The 19,463-nt window shown below is 49.1% G+C and overlaps 1 protein-coding gene across 15 annotated transcripts in view; it reads right to left on the bottom strand.

Moving 5' to 3' along the window:
• Tmem94 (transmembrane protein 94) overlaps positions 1-17,830 on the bottom strand; it is a 35,447-nt gene extending 17,617 nt beyond the window's left edge. For 4 of the 15 annotated variants that reach the window (XM_006993632.4, XM_076543729.1, XM_076543734.1 and 1 more), the window contains exons 1-2: positions 17,681-17,830; positions 5,414-5,542 (exon numbers count right to left, since the gene is read on the bottom strand). In XM_006993632.4, the coding sequence (XP_006993694.1) occupies positions 5,414-5,437 (24 nt within the window). In that variant the 5' untranslated portion in view covers positions 5,438-5,542; positions 17,681-17,830. Of the gene's footprint in view, positions 1-386; positions 632-1,310; positions 1,728-1,804; positions 2,104-2,155; positions 3,155-5,413; positions 5,543-16,347; positions 16,825-17,680 lie in introns of those variants that run through there. The other 11 variants (XM_076543727.1, XM_076543733.1, XM_042283107.2 and 8 more) reach the window with 10 other exon arrangements.
• Between the last annotated feature and the right edge of the window lie 1,633 nt (positions 17,831-19,463).

Genomic DNA, 19,463 nt, shown 5'->3' with positions numbered 1-19,463 from the left:
GGCTACCCCGTGGCCACCCTGACATCTACTGCCTCCTTCCCATGCCCACCTCGGCATCACTGGCTTCCCCTGTCCCAGGTACTCTGCTCCTCTGCAGGTGAGAGAGGCCTGGTCAGAAGGTGGCAGATGCTGGTGGACGGCACACCTGCAAAGCTGTCTGCACATCTGCCCCCGCATGTTGTGTCTGGCCAGGGGCACCAACTCCAGACAAGGGATTAAAGACAGTGCAGCAGAGGGAAAATAAGCTATTCGGTAATTACATGCTGCCCAAAGGAAGTGCCTGCCCACACAGGCTGGCCCTGTGGTGAGGACTGAGCCTTCTGAGCCAGCCTGCTCTCCACAGGCTTCAGCTACGCTGATCCAACTGCTAAGCCTGTTTGGCTCACCCCGCTGTGGCAGGAGGGCCAGAGTTCAGGGTCAAATCTCTCCTTCCCTCATTGTCTGAGCTGTTCCCAGCGGCAGGCAGAAGATCCAGAACTAAGGCGTTCAGTGGGAAACCATCGGCCTCGCGGAAGGAGGTGCAGAAGCGGTTGGAAGGGAACAGGCAGAGTGACTGACACGGGGCACTCCGTGTTCCTGGGCGCCTTGGAGAGATGCATCAAGTTCCTATTATCTGAGCAATAAATAACCTCAGTCAGCTAAGATCTGCTTCTCTTCACCTGCTGAGGTCAGGAAGGGTGAGGAACATTCTGAGGTGCCTTAAGTTCCCAAGGCTAACAAGAGATTTCTCCTGCTTCTGGGATGCTAAAAACTCACCCCTTTCCTGATACTGGCACCTCTGGACACATTCTTGGGGCCAGGAGCGAGGCTTCCACCCAGAGGACCAGGACAGAAGCACACTGAGATCTGTTAGGCAGAACCAGCACTCACACTTAGCGGAGCAAAGTGGAAACAACTTGAGTCAAAAAGGCTGTCGTTGTTTGATTGGTTTTGTTATTGTTGTTGCTTTTGAGAGACAGAGTCTCGCTATGTAACCCTGGCTGGCCCCGAACCTACCATGTAGTCCAGGCTGACCTCCAAGTCAGAGATCTGCCCGTCTCCGCCTCCTAAGCACTAAGACTTGCCCACCAGGCTGGGCAAAAAGGAAGCCTTGCCTCGGGAGGCTGGACACCATCACAGGCTGGGCTGGTTCTCTGTTCCACCACTAAGCACTCGCTGAACTTGACATTCGGGGAACATAAGGGCCGAAAGCCTGACAATCACAAGCAGTGATCTGGCACTGAGCAGGACCCACTGCCAAGAGCGGAACGAGCATCAGGCGGTCTACGGAGCCTTCCAACAGCTGGTGCACTGGGCTCTTTTGCACCCACCTCAGCAAGAAGCCCCCAGCACCGCGAGGGCCGGTGTCCCTGTAGAGCACCTCTGAGGTTCTCTCCACTTCTCTTCTCACTCTACCTGTTTCAGAAGCAGCAAAATTACGGCTGTACGTTCAGGAAGGCAGGTTACAAAGAGAAGCCTTGACTGGTGGCCTTGACGACAGATGCCCACCAGTTATAACCAGCTGAGCCCCTTTGCCAGGTCACCCCATCACAGCTGCTTTAATCGGACAGACGGCGAGGAATCAAACTTGAACTCAGCACAAACCCAAGTCACTGAAGGATAGTCAGCCACTCCCGGCTCTCTGAGTCTGCCTGGCACATCTGGACTCATCTGCAGCTGGTAAACCAGAGGCAGAGCAGACCGCTTACTCTTCTTCCTCGTAAGGGCTCATGCAGACCTCAGCATTTTCTACCCCAATCCCCCACCTTCAGTAGCCACTGAACTCAGAGGAAACTATCCCAACCCTGACCCCCGACTCAGTTACCTGAGTGACCCAGCAGAAAAACAGTCCCTCATTATAGAGAAGGGATGGCATCCAGTGAGCTTCTGTCACCTGCACATGGAGCCCCGGGTCCCAGCATCCTGTTCCCCTCAGGGGAATTCAATCCCCAAGGCTGCTCTGGGTAACTTGAAAACCTGGCTGGCCATTCCAAGACACGCTAGCTTTTTGGCTCTCAGTCCCAGTCTCCTTCCCAGGCCCTGGTTACCCCAGGCTCACCCCAGCTGCTCTGCAGCATCTTCAGGTCTCCTTTGGCAACCACAACCCAGAGACTCCCTCCCTCATCAGCAGGGAACGAGGCAGTCAGAACTGTGAGAGTCAAGCTGGCATACTCACCGTGCTGTGCTTGCCCTGGTGGGGTAGCCATAGCTCTGCCTGCTTGAAAAGCATGGGGCAGACAGAGCCTGAGGGACAAGCAGTCAGGTACTGTGACTCCCAGCAGCACCCTCAAGGATGCGGGGAGAAGCAGAACAGAACGAGAGAGTGTGAGTGAGAGGCCGGTGCTGCAGAGAATTGGGCGCAGCAGAGCAGAGCTTGAATCTGCTGATTAATTCAGCCTATTTCCAGTCACGCTGCAGATTCGGGGAGGGAGGAGGAGGAGGCAGCAGGCAGCAACAGCAGCCCTGAGAGGGAGGGAGGGAGGGAGGGAGGGAGGGGGAGGGAAGATAGAGAGGAAGGAGGAGGGCGAAGAAAGGAGGGCTGAGAGGCAAAAGTTGGTCCACGATTTGACAGATGTCCAAGAGTTTGGCCCTTCAGAGGAGGCCAGTGCAGGGTGAACACAGAGGCAAGATATAGCTAGAGGATAGCCAGATAGACAGAGGGACATCTGGACAGATGAAAGAAGCTGTCAAGGGCTTGGGGCCCCGAGGCCGAATGCTGGCATCCAGGAATACTCTGGGAAACATAAACCCTGGATCTCTCGCCAGACTACCTGTCCACTGCCCCCAGGTCACTAGTTAGGACTCCACTGTGGCTGAGCTCACCACCCACCAGAGTTCCCTGCCACTCAGAGCACGAGCCCAGGCATCAGCAGCCTTCATGGTGAGAGCTGCAGGAAGGAGGGCAGAGACCGGAGCCTTATTAATAGCAGCACATCCTGCAGCAGGGAGGGGCAGCCAGCAGGGAGTCCAGCAGAGACTTCCAGGAGGCCGGGAGTCCAGTGGAAGGGAGAACCAGAAGCAGAGAAAGGGAGAAAGCAGGCCAGCTAAAAGCGCTTCTTAGGCTCCTACACCTTCCTTCCAGGTGACCTGGCGATCCCACAAGCCGCTGATCCACCAAGGGAAGGAAGCTCTGCAGAAGGCACACCAGAGACCAGGGCTGCCCGGGTCTTCTGTCTGTCTGTCTTGAAACTCACTGAGACCAGGTGGCCTCAAACTCAAGTGATCTCGAGTGCCCAAGTTAAAGGCGTTTGCCGCCAAGCCCAGGCACAGGCAAAGGCTGTCTCTGTACTCGAAGCCTGGCCTGAGTCACTACGGCTCTAAACACATGGCTCTGGCCCCCAGTTTGGCATAAAAGAAGTCAGTACAGACACTCTGGGTAAAGGGAGCGGTAAGGCACGGGAGAGGACTGGACATTCCTCTGCTAACGGACAGGCCATCTTCAGTACGGTGACACAACACCCCAGGGAGTTAGGACAGCCTAATGGGTCCCCTGGCTGGAGAGCAGGCTGGAGGCTGTTTCTCCAGGGCCCTCTGTCTCCTAGACTACACCCTCTCCAACCGCTGCTAGGAAAAAGAGCGGGCGCCTCCCAGCACAGGCCAGCCTCTCCCCTCCCCCTTGCTGGCCTGTGTACCTCCCTGTGGGGCCCCTGACAAACAGTAGAATGGGGACAGAAAGGAGGGGCCGGGCAGTCCAGAGGTTAAGGGCAGGAAGTCTTTGCTGGGAGCAGGAAAGAGGGATGGGCGGGGTCAGCTTCTGTACCAGTCTCGGTGAGGACTATCAGCTGTTCCACCGGAACGGAGGGAAGTCACTGCTCGGGTGGAAACCAGGCAGCAAAGCCCTCCCTGCTCCAGGGCACTCCTCAGAGCGCACAGCGTGCTGTGTAGACAGCGACACGGTCCTTTCCCCTTTCACCCACTTCCCACACTGCCGGCCTCAATGACAGGAAACCAGCGCTGTTATCTCAGAAACAGCGGCCCAAGTTGACACTGCTACAGCTCATCTTCCAGACAGGCTGGGAACTGGTGGGTCCCAAAGAGAGGGATCGGATGCTGCAAGTCACCCAGCAACAGTCCGGCACTAGGGTGTTGGCTACAGGACCACCTGAACACAACTGCCGCCATACAAACGCCTCTTAATCCTCTCTCCAAGAAGCCTTCTGAGATCCTGGGTGTCATTGTTAGAGTTTACCTTTCGAGCCCAGTGTATGATTGAAGAGCTCCTTCCTGGGCTGGCAAGATTGGGTAAAGCACTTGCCACACAAGTCTGATGACCCAGGTTTGATCCCCAGAAGCCAAGCAAAGGTGAAAGAAGAGAACCACCTCCTCCAAGTTGTCCTCCACCTGCACGCTGCGGTACACGTGCACCGCACACACTGCGCGCGCACACACACATTCATAATAAGTAAGAAAAAATTAAAAAAGGAAAGGTCCTCGTGTAGGTCAAAACCCCAGAGGGCTCTATTACTAAACTGACTCTGCTGCTAACCCTCAGCTAGACTGTGATGCTCTACAAGCTGGAGCCGCCGGGCCTCTGTCGGTCCAGTGCTCCATAAACATGCTGCTGGCGCTGCACGTGGCTTTCTAGTCCAGGGCTCATGCGCTCAGAAACTCCCCAGGGGACAGAGCTGAGACAGGGTTCTATTGGTGGGGGATACAGAAGTCAGGCAAGAGACACAAAGACTTCCCGGGGTAGTCTTTGCCACAGGAGAAGAATATTCTAAATCTACTTCCATCCAAAGACTGTACACCTGAAGGCAGGGTCAATCTTCAGCTGCCTGGACGGCTCAAGCCGCGGACTTCAGGAGTAGAGGGATGTTGAAGTTAGGGTCTCATGAATGCTAGGCAAGCACTCTACCCATCAGCTACATCCCCATGCCTCATTTGAGAGAGGACCTCACAAAGTTGCCAAAGGCAGCCTTGAACTCACTCTGGCACTCCCCAAATTTGCAATTCTCCTGCCTCAGCCTCTGGAGTGAGTGGGATTACAGACCTGTACCACCAGGCCCAGCGCAATCCTGTTGATTACCATACAGCTGTGTTTGGAATCTGACGAGGTGCCTGTCCCTAACCACAGACAGGGTGCCCGGCAGTCTTCGGCACGGCTAGGCAGGTTGGGGCACAGCCCTAGTGCAGCACAAACAAACCAAATTACACAGCTCTGGGCAAGGCTGGCTTGGGATCAAACCCAATCAGAAGGCCTGCTGTCATGCAGCCTTGTTAACTGGGCTACCCTTAACCCTGTGTTCATCCCCGCCCGGCGGTACTGACCTCTGAGAAGGGGTCACAGTTGTATCTCCCGCAGCCTCACAGCACGCCCCACCTTCCTCTCACACTCAGTCTAGAACCCGAGCTGAGGATTTCCCAGAAAACCCAGGTGAGGGGAGCCCAATATAGATACCCCCACAATAGCACACAGCAAGAGAGCAGGGCCCACCAGATGCTTCTCCTTCAGGTCCATGGGCCCAGGGTACTTCAGACATGCCCAGATGAACACAGTCACACCTGGAAGGAAGCTTCCTCCCCAACATGGACAAGCCCAGTGAGTCTGTCACAGTCACAGCATCTGGGGAACAAAAAAGAGGAAAGAAATCCCGTAAATAAGGTCACAAGGTCACAAGACTGGGATTCTGTTGTGCAACATGAGGACCTCACCTAAGCCACAGAGCACCAGCATCCTGCTGGCCTGGCCCTCCGGCAGCATACCTCAGCAGTCAGCCTTGGATGATTCCACCCTGGGAGGCCAGCAGACCAGCTCCAGAGGGGTCTCTGGAGATTACAAGCCTTGTCTTTCAACCTCCATTTTCAGAAGCACACTACGCTCGGGTTCCGTGTGTACTCTATAAATGACTGACTTCCAGCAGCCAGGAAGAGCTTTGGCTCATCAGTATGTCTTAAGGTCAGCAGGAAAGTCTGGAATCTAACACAAGTCAGGTCATCGGGGACATCCGGAGGGAGGATGGGAAGCGACCCGGCAGACGCAGGCACACCACGCTCTCCACGTCCTGAGCAACGTGTTCCACACTTGCCAGTACATACATGCCCACAGGTCCTGTGTGGGTGAGGGCAGTGCTAGACAGGCACCTTGGGCAGAAGTCTGCAAGGATGGGTGTGCCAACCCGACACGCTAGTGTGACAAGAGTCGGCTAGGTGCCTGGAAGACAGCCCAAGGGCTGCAGCGTAGCTCTGACAGGGCACATGCTTAGCATGCGCGATGCCCCGGGTCTGATCTCAGCAGCCCGCCCCCTCCGAAGGCAGATAAGTATGACCCTGACACCCACTGCCACCTGCCCCACCTGAGCCCTGGCCCGAGCCCTTCCATCCTGGCAGTCAACACAACTTTCACAATTTCAGATCAGGGCCTGTTCTCAGTAAAAAGTGACACTGGGTAATCTGGTTTGGGGCTGGAGGCCTCCTCTTGGAGAAAGCTCTAACCTGCTGCTGCTGCTGAGGGCAGTTCTCCGGGGCTGCAGCCAACCTCATTACGAGGAATCAGAGGCCTCAGAGAGCTGACCCATAAAAGAGCTGTCGAGAAACAATTAAAAATCTGTGTCCAGAGGGCCAGCCAGGAGACTCGGGTTTGAAGCCACCGACTCCACTCCCAGATCCCACGCAATTCCTCCAAGTGGCACCCATGATGATGTCATCTGCTAGGCTGCCAAGTTTCTCCCTACCCCTTCCTTTCAGCCAGGACCTTAATCCAAGCTGAGACATCCCCCTCAGGGTCAGAGACAGTGACGCTGGAAGTGGCCTTGCAAAGCAGTGACATTCAGTCTTTGGCAGCCAAATGAAATGGGATCCTGAGAGGCCAAATCACTCCTCCCCAAGGCCCCTCTGACCAGGCAGTCTGAGCCTTGTTTACAGCTATGGCTGAGATCCCCATGACACCCCATCCCAGGAGGGGCTGAATAAGGTATTCACCACACAGGGAAAGGCACCGGGGTCCAGAACGGGATTGTTCCTATTAACTTCTTCTGCCAACACAACCAGAGGGAAATGACTGTGGCCTGCTGGAACCACAGCAGTGCAGAGGGCAGCCAGGAACATGGCATTTTTCTGAGAGTCTCTGTATTCCCATCATTCCATACATGGGATTCTGGGAGAGGACTGCTCTTAACATCTGACCTGAAATCGGGAGCAGAATCCTTAAAGGGCCAGCTCTGCCTACAGCCCACTGTGAAAAAGCATAAGCGTCAAAGCTAAATGACCACCTGTGGGTTCAAATCTCATCTCTAACATGTATCAAATACTGGATGATCTTGGTAAACTAAATGATTTATCCTTTTCAGCTTCTGCTCCCTGTCCTTAGGATGGATGTGGCAATACCTATTGCACAGCAGTGCCATGAGAATTATGTAAAATAGTACACGTACTGGGCCTGGCACAATATTTGGTACTCCATAAATAGTAGCTGTTATTTTCATTAACAACAAGAAATGACAATCAAGTCCACCCAGGTCAAGAATGAGGACTCAAGCTGCCAAGACTGAGTTTGAGCCTTGGAACCACGTGGTGGAAGAAGAGAACCAACTTCTATAAGTTGTCGTCTGCCCTCCATGTGTGCACAGTGGCCATGTGTGAGCATGCACATGCATGCTCGCGCACGCGCGCGCGCACACACACACAAACTTACTAAGTAAATTTATTAAATTATGTAACAAGAAAGAATAAGAACACAAAGTCAAGTGGAAGGAGAGGAAACAGAAGGTAAAAAACTGAATGAAATGTCTCCTTGCAACAGACAGAGATCACTACAGAACCACAACGGATCAAAATGTGGAGAACAAGCGCCCCTGAGACATCTAGAGCACCGTTCCCACACCTAAGAATCAGGGACCACAGCAGAACAGACTGTAAGAGCCAAGCGAACAGGAAGTCTCCTGTGAGCTTCATCTCCTGGACACGTCAGGAAGCTGCACCCAGGAAGTCCACCAACACGACTGTCTAAACAAGACCTGAACAAGGATGCCAGCAACAGACGTACCAACATGGAAGGGGGAACCTCAGGGGGCCCCCACCCTAGATCCACAGGCAACTAAGGAAAGCTGAGATCAGGAGAAACAGTCTTCCCGGGGAGGAGCACACTGACTGGTTATCCATACCAAATGGACAGCCCTGAAACTATATATGTACAAGTAACATCACATGGACTGAGCAGGTTTTACTTAAATACTTAGGGATATATACTCGTGTGTGTGTGTGTGTGTGTGTGTGTGTGTGTGTGTGTGTGTGTGTGTAACAACAATTAAAAAAACTGAGTCCTTGCCAGGTATGATTGCTCATGCCTTTAATCCCAGCACTTGGGAGGCTGAGTCAGATGGTCTCTGTGAGTTTGTGGACAGTCTGGTCCACATGGCGAGTTCTAGGCCACCCAGGGCTACATAGTAAGATCAAACAAAATAAACAAAAAAAAAAAAAAGGGGGGGGGGCACGAGTTTGAGACAGAATGGGGAGGGTGCATGGGAAGAGATGGAAGGAGGAATGGGAAGGGGGAAAATGATGTAATTAGATTTTTTTTTTTAATTATTTTTAAAGGAAGACTGCCTTTGTTTACAGGCTAAATAATACAGTCTCCAGAAAATGGTAAAGAATCTACAAGTACAAGGTTGTAAGGTTAAAATATAAATATAGCCGGGCGGTGGTGGCACACGCCTTTAATCCCAGCACTCAGGAGGCAGAGGCAGGCGGATCTCTGTGAGTTCAAGGCCAGCCTGGTCTACAAAGTGAGTTCCAGGAAAGGTGCAAAGCTACACAGAGAAACCCTGTCTCGAAAAACCAAATTAAAAAAAATAAATAAATAAAAAATAAATAAATAAATATAAATTATATTTCTCATGCCAGCCAGATGGCTTCATAGGTGGAAGGCCCTCGCTGCCAAGCCTAATGAGCTGAGTGCAGTGCCTGGCACCCACACACAAAAGGGAGAATGAACTTCTGCAGGCTGTCCTCTGACTTCCACACGTGATATGGCACATACAACCACACACACCACACACACGCATGCACGCACGCACGCACGCGCGCACACACACACACAGAAATGTAGAGGCCAGAAAGATGCTCAGTGGATTAAAGCCCTTGTTGCTCTTGCAGAGGACCCGGGTTCAATTCCCAGTGCCCACATGGTGACTCACAGCCATCCATAACTCCAGTTCCAGATCAAACACCCTTCCCTGACCCTCAAGGGTACATACATACATGAAAGCAAAACATTCCTACATATAAAAATCAATAAATCTTAAACAAAAAGTATAAAATAACTTTTTGCAGGGCTGGAGGGATGGCTCAGAGGTTAAGAGCACTGGCTGTTCTTCCAGAGGTCCTGAGTTCAATTCCCAGTACCCACACAGTGGCTCACAGCCATCTATAACTGCAGTCCCATGGGATCCAATGCCTTCTTCTGGTGTACAAATGTATATACAGACAAAACACCCATGTACATAAATAAATAAAATATAAAAAAAGGTTTTTGTTTCAAAGGGGAGAGATGGCTTGGCAGAAAGAGCACTTGTTCTTTGTTTGTTTGTTTGGTTGGTTTTGATTTTTTAAGATAAGGTTTCTCTGTGTAGCTTTGGTGCCTGTCCTGGAACTTGCTCTGTAAACCAGGCTGGTCTCGAACTCACAGAGATCCGCCTAGCTCTGCCTCCCAAGTGCTGAGATTAAAGGGGTGCGCCACCACCGCCAGGCGCACTTGTTTTAGCAGAAAAGCCAGGTTTGGTCCCCGCAATGGGCAGCTCACAAGCCCCTGTAACTCCAGTTCTGGGGAACAAACTCCTTGTTCTGCCCTCCATGGGCACCTCTATGCATATGTGAACACGCACACATTCAGGCACATTAAATAAATCTTTCAAAATTATACTGATTATTTTATGTATATGCGTGCTTTTTCCACATGTATATGCATTATGTGCATGCCTAGAGCACTTAGAGGTCAGAACAGGGCATCAGATTCCCTGGGCTGGAGTTAAGGATGTTTGGGAGTCATGGGTGGGTGCCGGGAACCACACTCAGGCTCTCTGGAAGAGCACTTGCTCTTAACCATTATGGCATCTCTCTAGTCCCAAATCTTTTACAAAACAAAACCCAAGAACAATAAAGCAGGCATGGCTGGGGAAGTGGCTCAGGAAGACAAAGCACTTCCCATGTTAAGTGTGGGTGCTGGAGTCCTGGTCCCCAGTACCCATTTACATGCCCACAGCACAGCAACCCACCTGTAAACCCGGCACTTGGAAGGCAGAGAAAGTGAATCATCAGAGCAAGCTGGCTAGCTGGACTAGCCAGACATCATGCTTTCGGTTCCACGAGGAGTTCCACTTCTCTTCAATATATAAGGTGGAAAGCAATTGAGGAAGACACTCAAAATCAACCCCTGGATACACACACACACACACACACACACACACACACACACACACACACACACGCACGCACGCACACGCACGCTCACGCGCACACACACAGGCACACACACAAATATGAATATACACATGCTCTCACACACTAGAAACATGCATACACATATACACACACGCACACATACATATGCAGAAAGAAAAGTTACCCTTAGTTTTATTCAAATTAGCCCCAAAGCAGAGACAGTTCAAGTGTCCATTCGCAGGAGAACGGGTGAACAAATTCAGTCTCCTGATGCAGTGGAACTACCCCGTGATAAGGTGTAGAACGGAGTGATAATACACACCACCGTCTCACTGAGTCTCAAAACGGTTGCTGCATGACACAAGCCAGACACAAGAGGACCTGGTATATGATTCCATCCACGAATAAACCTTGCCTTCTTCGGTGACTGCCTTGGGATTTTATTCCAGCACCAGAAACCTGGCCAACACACTAAACTGCATACGCTTTACAAAAGAGGGTAAGAGACGACAGCTTACAAAGTATAACACTCACTGTCTCTTCCCCGGGAAAAGAGATTAACCACAGAGAAATTAAAAATATAAACAGTTTGGGGGCTATCCTAAAAACAGACTGCCAAGGGCTGGAGAGATGGCTCAGCTGATAAAGACACCTGCTGCCAAGTCTAAGGGTCCGAGGACCTGCTCATGAGCCTGCATACATACATACATACACGCAGAAAGGCAACAACAAAAATGCAACTTTAGGGCTGGAGAGATGGCTCAGCGGTTAGGAGCACTGACTGCTCTTCCAGAGGAAATGGGTTCAATTCCCAGCACCCACATGGCAGCTCACAACTGTCTGTAACTCCAGGATCTGACACCCTCACACAGACGTACATGCAGACAAAACACCAACGTACACAGAATAAAAGTAAATAAATTTTTAAAATGTAATTTTAAAAGCAACCACAATTTAGGTTGGCTCTGAAGTACTAAACAGGAATTCCAACCAACAGGTGCTGCAGAGGGCTTAGGGGGTGGGAGTGGGGTGGGGGTGAGGGGCTACAGGGCCAGGAAAGTCTCTCAGGAGAACTGTGTTGAGGCTAAGGCTGGGCTACAGGTCTCAGATGGTACCAAGAAGAAAGGCACAAAGCCTCCTTGGAAGACAGCAGAGAAGATGGTGAAGAAATCCACACCACACAGGAAAGGAATCAGAAACTAACATGGAGAGGCCTCCAAAGGCCAGACCAAAGAGGCCTTGAGGAGTCACTGACAGTTCCTCAGGAGACTTAGGTATTTAAAGTTAAAAAAAAAAAAAAAAAAAAAAAAAAAAAGATGAGAGGGAGAAGAAGGGAAGACAGGACATGCAGGAGTTAGAAGAAAATTATAATGCTCCTGCTTTGCCACAACAAGTAGCTTAAAAATGGCTGCAATAACGGCCATGGGAAGAAGGATGGATGTTCCTGCTGCCAAGCTCAGAACCAAAGCCAAAAAACCAAGTAGAGGTCCGAGGCTCCAGCTGAGGGTGAGTTGGGGAGTTGTCTGTCCTTCTAGACCCTTCTCATATAATCTGCATTAGCTAGGCTTGCACGGTGGCCTTGCTCAACACCCAAGCAATACTTGATGGGCCTATCTTTAGTTAAATATCTGTAACCAATTGGTGTGTTAATGCTACAATGAATGAAAGTTTTCAACAGCAAGCTATCGGGTTTCATCCTTTGCATTCTAGTCAATAATTTTATCAATGGCTTGAGTGAAGAAATAGGTGGTATGGTAATCGAATTCTTAGATAGCATAACCCTGGGGAAAATACCAAAGACAGGATCCAAGGAGATCTCAACAGGTTGCAAAGACGAGCCAAATCCAATAGGCTCAGTTTAACTGGGAAGAATAATATGCCCTCAGCTCCGGCTCAGAAAACTACAATAAATGGCTTAGTCAAACGCAATTCCAATATGTGAACGTGTGAGCACAGCTACTCAAAGTTCATTAACATTCAGTCATGTTAACAGACATGTCCTCTTCCCAGCAAGAAAGCTATCCGATCTCTGCCTATGCCAGAGCGTGCCTGGAATACTTTGATCAGTTGCACAACATACATTCATTTATCTGTTTTCTATTTTTGTTTTTGAGACAAAGTTCACAACCCTGGCCATCCTGGAACTCACTCTGTCTACCAAACTGGTCTGAAACTCACAGATATTCACCTACCTCTGCCTCCCAAGTGCTGGGATTCAGGGCGTGTGCCATCATTCCTGGTTATGACTGAATGCACGCCATATATGTGGAGGTCAGAGGACAGCTTGCAGGGGTTGATTCTATCCTTCCATCACATGGGGCCAGGAATTGAACTCAGGTGACCAGGCATGACAGAAAAGCTCCTCACCAGCTGACTTGTCTCAGCAGCCCTCACAATACAGAACACAGAGAAGGAACCAGGGAAGCCAGGTGTGGTGGCTTACTTCTAGAATCCCAGCACTAAGGAGCCTGAGGCAAGAGGGTCTCCAAGAGTGCAAAGACAACCTGTTCTACACAGCAAGGTTCAGGCCAGTCTGGGCTGCAGTGATACCCTAGCCAACAAGGGGAAAAAAGGAAGCGGAGAATAGACCAGGCTTCCGGAGAGCAGTAACCAGAAGCAGACACTGCCATGAGAAACAGAAAGAAGCAAAGTTGTTTATCCTACACCAAAAGCACACACCAGGAAAACAGAGCTAGAGAAGAATGATACTATTCAAGGTAACAGGCAGTCCTGCTGTGGGAAGCCCCCCAGTGGGCCTAGGACCTCCAGGGGAGGGAAAGATCTATAAAATGAAGATTAGAGCCAGTGTGTAGCCTCATGCCTGCAACCCAGCCTAGACTACATATGGAGACTTTTACACACACACACACATACACACACACAACCAGAACAAACAAAAAGTAATATGAGAAATATGTTTCTGCGCAATTAGAATTGCTTAACCTGATATAGTGGTATGCATAGCATTTGGAAAGCTGAAACAGAATTGTCCCAAGTCTGAATCCAGCCTGGGCTACATAGTGAATTCCAGGCCAGCCTGATCTATCAAGTGATAATGAGACTCAAAAAAGCAGAAAAAGAAGAGAAGGAAGAGAAGGAGAATGGAGGAAGAAGAGGAGGAGGAAGGGAGAATGGAAGTGGGCAGGAAAAGTATACAAAAAGTTAAAAGATGCCACCTGACATCAAGGATTGTAACACCGAAGTACTCAAAGCAATGTGGTATTGGCTTGGTATTTAGAGTCCAGAAATAGATCCAGACATTTCTGGACAATTGATTTTTAAGAAAAGTACAAAGAGAATTCAGTAGAGGAAGGACAGGCTTTACCAAAGGCAGCCAGAGCAACTGAACATTCCAATATGAAAAATAAAAAAGAATGCCAACAATCACACATGGGACCTCATGACATTCAAAAGCCTCAAGCAGCAAAGACAATTGCTAATGAAGAGGCAACCTATAGAAGACTCTTTTTCAGCTATACAGCTGACAGAAGATTAATAGCTAGACTATACAAAGAACTCAGAAAGCTAACCAACAGGAAATCAAACAACCCAATTGATAAAAGAGCTTTCCAAATGGACAGCAGGTTCTCAAAAGATGAAATGCAGATAGCCAATAAGCATGGAAAACTGTCCAACCCCACCAGCAGTCAGAGAAATGCAAATCAAAACTATATTGAGACTCCATCTCACCTAAATCAGAGTGGCAGTTAACAAGTAACAGCCCAGCAGCGGTGGCGTGGGCCTTTAATCCCACCACTCCGGAGGCAGAGGCAGGCGGATCTCTATAAATTCAAGGCCAGCCTGGTCTACAAAGGAAGTTCCAGAACAGCCAGAGCTGTTATATAGAGAAACCCAGTCTTGAAAAACTAGAAAAACAAAAACAAGTAACAACAAGTGTTGGCAAAGACATGGACAAAAGACATCTACTGCTGGTGGGAATGAAAACTACTCTAGCCACTATGGAAATTCAGTTTGGAAGCCTGTCAAAAAAAACTCAAAATAATGCTGGGCATGATGGCGCACGCCTTTAACCCCAGCACGTGGGCAGAGGCAGGTGGATCTCTGAGTCTACAAACAAACAAAAATCTCAAAATAAGCCGGGCGGTGGTGGCGCACGCCTTTAATCCCAGCACTCGGGAGGCAGAGCCAGGCCGATCTCTGTGAGTTCAAGGCCAGCCTGGTCTACCAAGTGAGTTCCAGGAAAGGCGCAAAGCTACACAAAGAAACCCTGTCTCGAAAAACCAAAAAAAAAAAAAAAAAAAAAAAAAAAATCTCAAAATAGCCACGCATGGTAGCAACATCTTTTATCCAAGCACTCAGGAGGCAGAGCCAGGCAAATCTCTGTAAGTTAGAGGTTAGCCTGGTCTACATAGTGAATTCCAGGATAGCCAAGACTATGTACAGAACCCCTGTCTTGAAAAAAAATAAAATAAACAAACAAACAAAACCAAAAACGTCAAACTAGATCAACCATATGACCCTGATATATGGCTCCTGTGTCTCTAAGCCAACACCACAGACATTTGCACATCCCTGTTGACCACAGCACTGTTGGTCAACCAAAGAACCAAATAAAAATATGCCCCATGTACACATGGGGTTTTTTCAGCCATGAAGAACAAAGTTTTACCATTTGCAGGAAAATGGATATAACTGGAGACAATATATTAATTAAGCCAGTCTTTAAATATTGTTTGTATTTTTTCTCTCATTTTTGGCTCCTAAATTTTATATGGATACAAAAATCACACACACACACACACACACACACACACACACACACACACACACCGGCGCATGCACAACAAGAAAGGAAAGGAGACAAATGGGAGAGGGAGAAATGAGCGGAAAGGCAGGTGTGGGGGAGGGTATGCTCCATCTATAACACACACTTCGTGAGTGTGTCCTCATGTGACACAGGATTAGGTACAATGGATATACAAGATGAAAATTTTAGTAAGGACAAAGTTATGCTGGTGTGCGAACCTCTAAAACATTACACTAAATGGAATGAGCTGTCACAAAAGGACAAACACCATATGATTTCTCTTGTATGAGGTTTCTAGAATGTTCAAAAACCACAGAGACAGAAAGTGCAATGGACGATGCCAGGGGTAGAACTTTGGGGAATGGAGAGTTAGTATTTAATGGTAGTTTCACTTAGAGAAAAAAAATTCTAGAGATAGGTGGTGGTGATGTTTACACAATAATACAAATGTACTTAATGCTACAGAATTTGCTAAAATGCTAAATTTCATGCAATATATATTTTACCACCATTAAAAAAAAAAACCAGCAAACTTCTGGCTCTGCCTAACATTACCAAAGCAGTGTTCTCTTTGGCGTTTGCTGCCAGCTCGGGATAGGTTTATGCTCTGGGAGCTCACCTCTCTCCAATGACATCTTTCCTATGTTTCCTGGTAGTTTTTTTTTTTTTTTTTGTTTACCTCCCTGCAAAGGAAGGCTGCTATTAAAAGCGTCTTCAAGTGGAACCTAAAATTATAAAGACTGAGGTCACGCGATCATGCTAAAACTCAAAGCAATCAGTGAGATTTGCCAGGTTTAGGGGCCATCCAGTTTGGGTTGAAAGCCTGCCCTTACCCTCCCTGCCACATCATGTGACCAGCCGTGTTTACTACAGTCTCAGCAGCCGCAGGCAAAGCTGGTTATTATACAAACCCCTGATCACCAAACCACACACTGGGTCTTTCTTTCGGAAGGAAAACATTCCGGTTTCAGCAGTGGCCTAACGGCTACTTCACCCAGGCCTCTTTGGAAACTAGGGTTTAAAACAGTTTTAAAGAAACCTGTCCTTTCAGCTACAGAAGACACTATGGTGGAAATAACACAGACACCAGAGCAACAGGACAAAAAAACCACGTTTACCGGATGGTGCCAGGGGATCAGGAGCCTTTTCACTTGAAAATCAGGAATGGCCTTAGAGGCCCTGTGGGTCTTTCCAGATCACACTTGACAGCCCAGGTTAAGTAATACCTTGGATGTAGGCAATATTCATTTGACAGCTCCTCCTTCTCTGTATAGAAATTGATTCTGGAGTCCAATTCCGGGGCAAGGAGCAGGGAGGAACCAAAGACTGTGACCTTTATTTCTCATTTGTTTCTCCGGGAGGTAGGCCTTGCAAAAGGCTCACTCTCTTCCCTGCAAGCTGGCACTCTGTAGTCACTTAAAATAGAAATGTCAAGCGTTTTCTGTTTTCTTTCCATCTCACTGCCCGGTCGGCCTTTTGTGGTCTAATCATCTATGAGGTCTGGATACCAAATGGGGCGCCCCAGGAGTGGGCATTCCAGGACAGTTAACTCTCAAACTATCTGGGGCTGGTTATCAAAGGGATGGTTTGTACTTCACCTCCCCGGTCACTGCAGTACTCCCTAGAATCTAGGTTCCCCTGCTTGTAATTCTGCCAAGAGACAACCTGTCATAAGTTAGAGCTGAGGAGGCAGGTGAAATTACACTGCAGCGCGTTAGTGGATTCAATCTGCGCTGCTACATCCTGCCCCAGCGTAAACTCACGTTGTACAGTGGCCTGATTCGGAAAGTGACTCTCCAACTTTTTTTTAATTATTATTGTTATTCCATCAGTCCTTCTTATTTGACTTTTTAGATACTGAATCTCACCTCTGCTTTTGACTTTGGGGTTTCACAGGAGAGAAAACGGGGGGCATAACACGCAAACTGCTTTACAGAACTGCAAATGCTTTGGTGCTGTGGTTGCTTCCGAAGACTCTTTCCACGACTCTAAAGGCCGGGAAGCTCACGCCAACTGCAACATCGCAGCCTTGCAATGAACTAAAAGTCCCTCAAATTCCACCCCCCCCCTCCCGCCCGCCCCGCAGGGCGATCTAGACACCGTCAGCTCGGGGCCGCTGGCGAGCCCAGCGCGCGCAGCGGGTGACAACCGTCTTTATTTGGGCTGGGACACCCAGAGGCCTACACGTAAACACTCGTGGCATCAGGATTGGCAGCCCTCTGGCCCAGGGCCCAGCCACGACGGACCCGGGCCAAGGACTCTTTGTTGGACACAACCTTTATTTCTGACGAGGGACCGCAGGCAAGGGGCAAACCAGGACAGAGAGGGAGACTAACAAAACAAAAGGCCCTGGAGGACGTGAGGGAAGGAGCCGGACGGCCAGAACTTGGAGGCAGGCGCCGGTCCCTCGACTCCCCCAGAGGGATGCCCCCTTTGATGGCACTTGCTGGGTGCACAGCCCAGACACTCCTCGCCTTGGGTAAGAACTCGGAGGACGCAGAAGGCCGGGCCCCACGCCCCCTGCTCCCCACTTCGGGCCGCGGGCCTTTTCGTACTTACCGGGGCCCCCGGGCCGGTCTTCCTCGCCCGCGTCCTCTCCCCTCCCTGCCCCCTCCTCACTTCGCGTCCCCGCCTCCGGGGGCCGCGGCCATGTCGGTTGCGGGCAGCTCGGATGCGACTTGCCTCCTTCCCGCGACAACAGAGACGCAGGCCAACCCGCTAAAGCTCCGAGCGCTGATTGGTTGAAATTCGAGATGGCGGCAGTTTCTGATGTTCCTATAGCTGCGTAGTGCGCTAAGCTGTAGCTTCAGCCGCCCCTCTGGGAGCCTGGCGGAATTGTGTGATAACTTAGGCACCATGTTCCCGCGTTTTCAGCCTTCGAGAATCTGACTAGAAGCGATCACACAATTTCCTCCCCATTAGTTTTCCCACTAAATTGTTCTAAAGCCGTGGACAGGCGATACCTTCCGCCCTTTATTTATTTATTTTTTTAGAAAAGCCCCTTGCAAGATCGCCTTATCTCTGTTTTCTTCAATTCTCCTTCCTTGTTTTTTTAAAAGTCCCTCCGGACTAATATTGCATCCAAGCCAAAGCTGGAGAATCTAAAGCAATACTGTTATTTCACCCTCGGTTCATTTGAAATCTAAAGGGAAAAACAAGTTTAAAAAAAAATTTTTCCCCTAGATAATTAGAGAAATCGCCTGGGAATCCTGTCTTGGGAAAACAAAATCAGCCTGTGTCAGTATTTACTTCCATTTTCCCAGAGATCTAAGTCTGGAAGAGTTGCTTTAAAAAAAAAAAATCTGTTTATGAAATCAAATAGGGTCATAGCTGGCCCTGGGAAGAAAGAGTCTCTTCCTTATGTTAATGAATTTAATCATGTAATTAAAATTCCTCTTCTCAGCTAGACAAGAAGCCTTTTTACTGATTTAACTCTGTTTAAGCAAGTTCAGCTGTTACCTAAAATACCCAGAGAATCATGTCACTTTTCTTCAACATAAATATATGCAGATTATCATTACAGATTACATGGAAAAGTCTAAATCTCTCCATTTAATCATAGATGTTCATAACATGATGGAGGTATGCATGCATTTTCGGGCCTCACTGTCACATGGACTCTCAAAAATTCTGGAGAACTTTGCCCAGTGGTTCTCTGAGCTTTTAAGTTTCTTTCCTGCTAATAACAGCCAATATGCACATGCATGCTTGTCTGGAAGTCTCGCTCTAACAGGTCCTTCCCAAGCACTCTCCCTGTTTGTTAAACAGAATTGGTTAATTGCTTGGGTCTTAGGTCTTTCCACCTCATTCGACAAAACATGGTGCCTTTGGGAAATGTTGGACAATTATCCTGCCTTTCTTAGGGCTGCTATTGCTGTCATAAAATAACCTGAACAAAGAAACTTGGGGAGGAAAGAGTTTATTCAGCTTACACTTCCATGTCATAATTCATCATCAAAGGAAGTCAGAACAAGAACTCAAGCAGGGCAGGAACCTGGAGGCAGGAGCTGAGGCAGAGACCATGGAGGGGTGCTGCTTACTGGCTTGCTCAGTATGCTTTTTTGTTTGTTTGTTTGTTTGCTTGCTTGCTTGCTTGTTTGTCTGTTTGTTTTTAAACTTTTTTCTCTGTGTAGCCCCTGCTGTCCTAGAACTCACTTTGTAGACCAAGAGGCCTCCTGCCTCTGCCTCCCGAGTGCTGGGCTTAAAGGCGTGTGCCACCACTGCCCAGCCTCAGCCTGCTTTTTTTTTTTTTTTTTTTTTTTTGGTTTGTTTGTTTGTTTTTCGAGACAGGGTTTCTCTGTGTAGCTTTGCGCCTTTCCTGGAACTCACTTGGTAGCCCAGG

This window comes from Peromyscus maniculatus, chromosome 8, assembly GCF_049852395.1.
Source record: "Peromyscus maniculatus bairdii isolate BWxNUB_F1_BW_parent chromosome 8, HU_Pman_BW_mat_3.1, whole genome shotgun sequence".
NCBI lineage: Eukaryota > Metazoa > Chordata > Mammalia > Rodentia > Cricetidae > Peromyscus > Peromyscus maniculatus.
The sequence above is the reverse complement of the archived record's forward strand: the minus strand, read 5'-3'. Positions and strand labels throughout refer to the sequence as shown.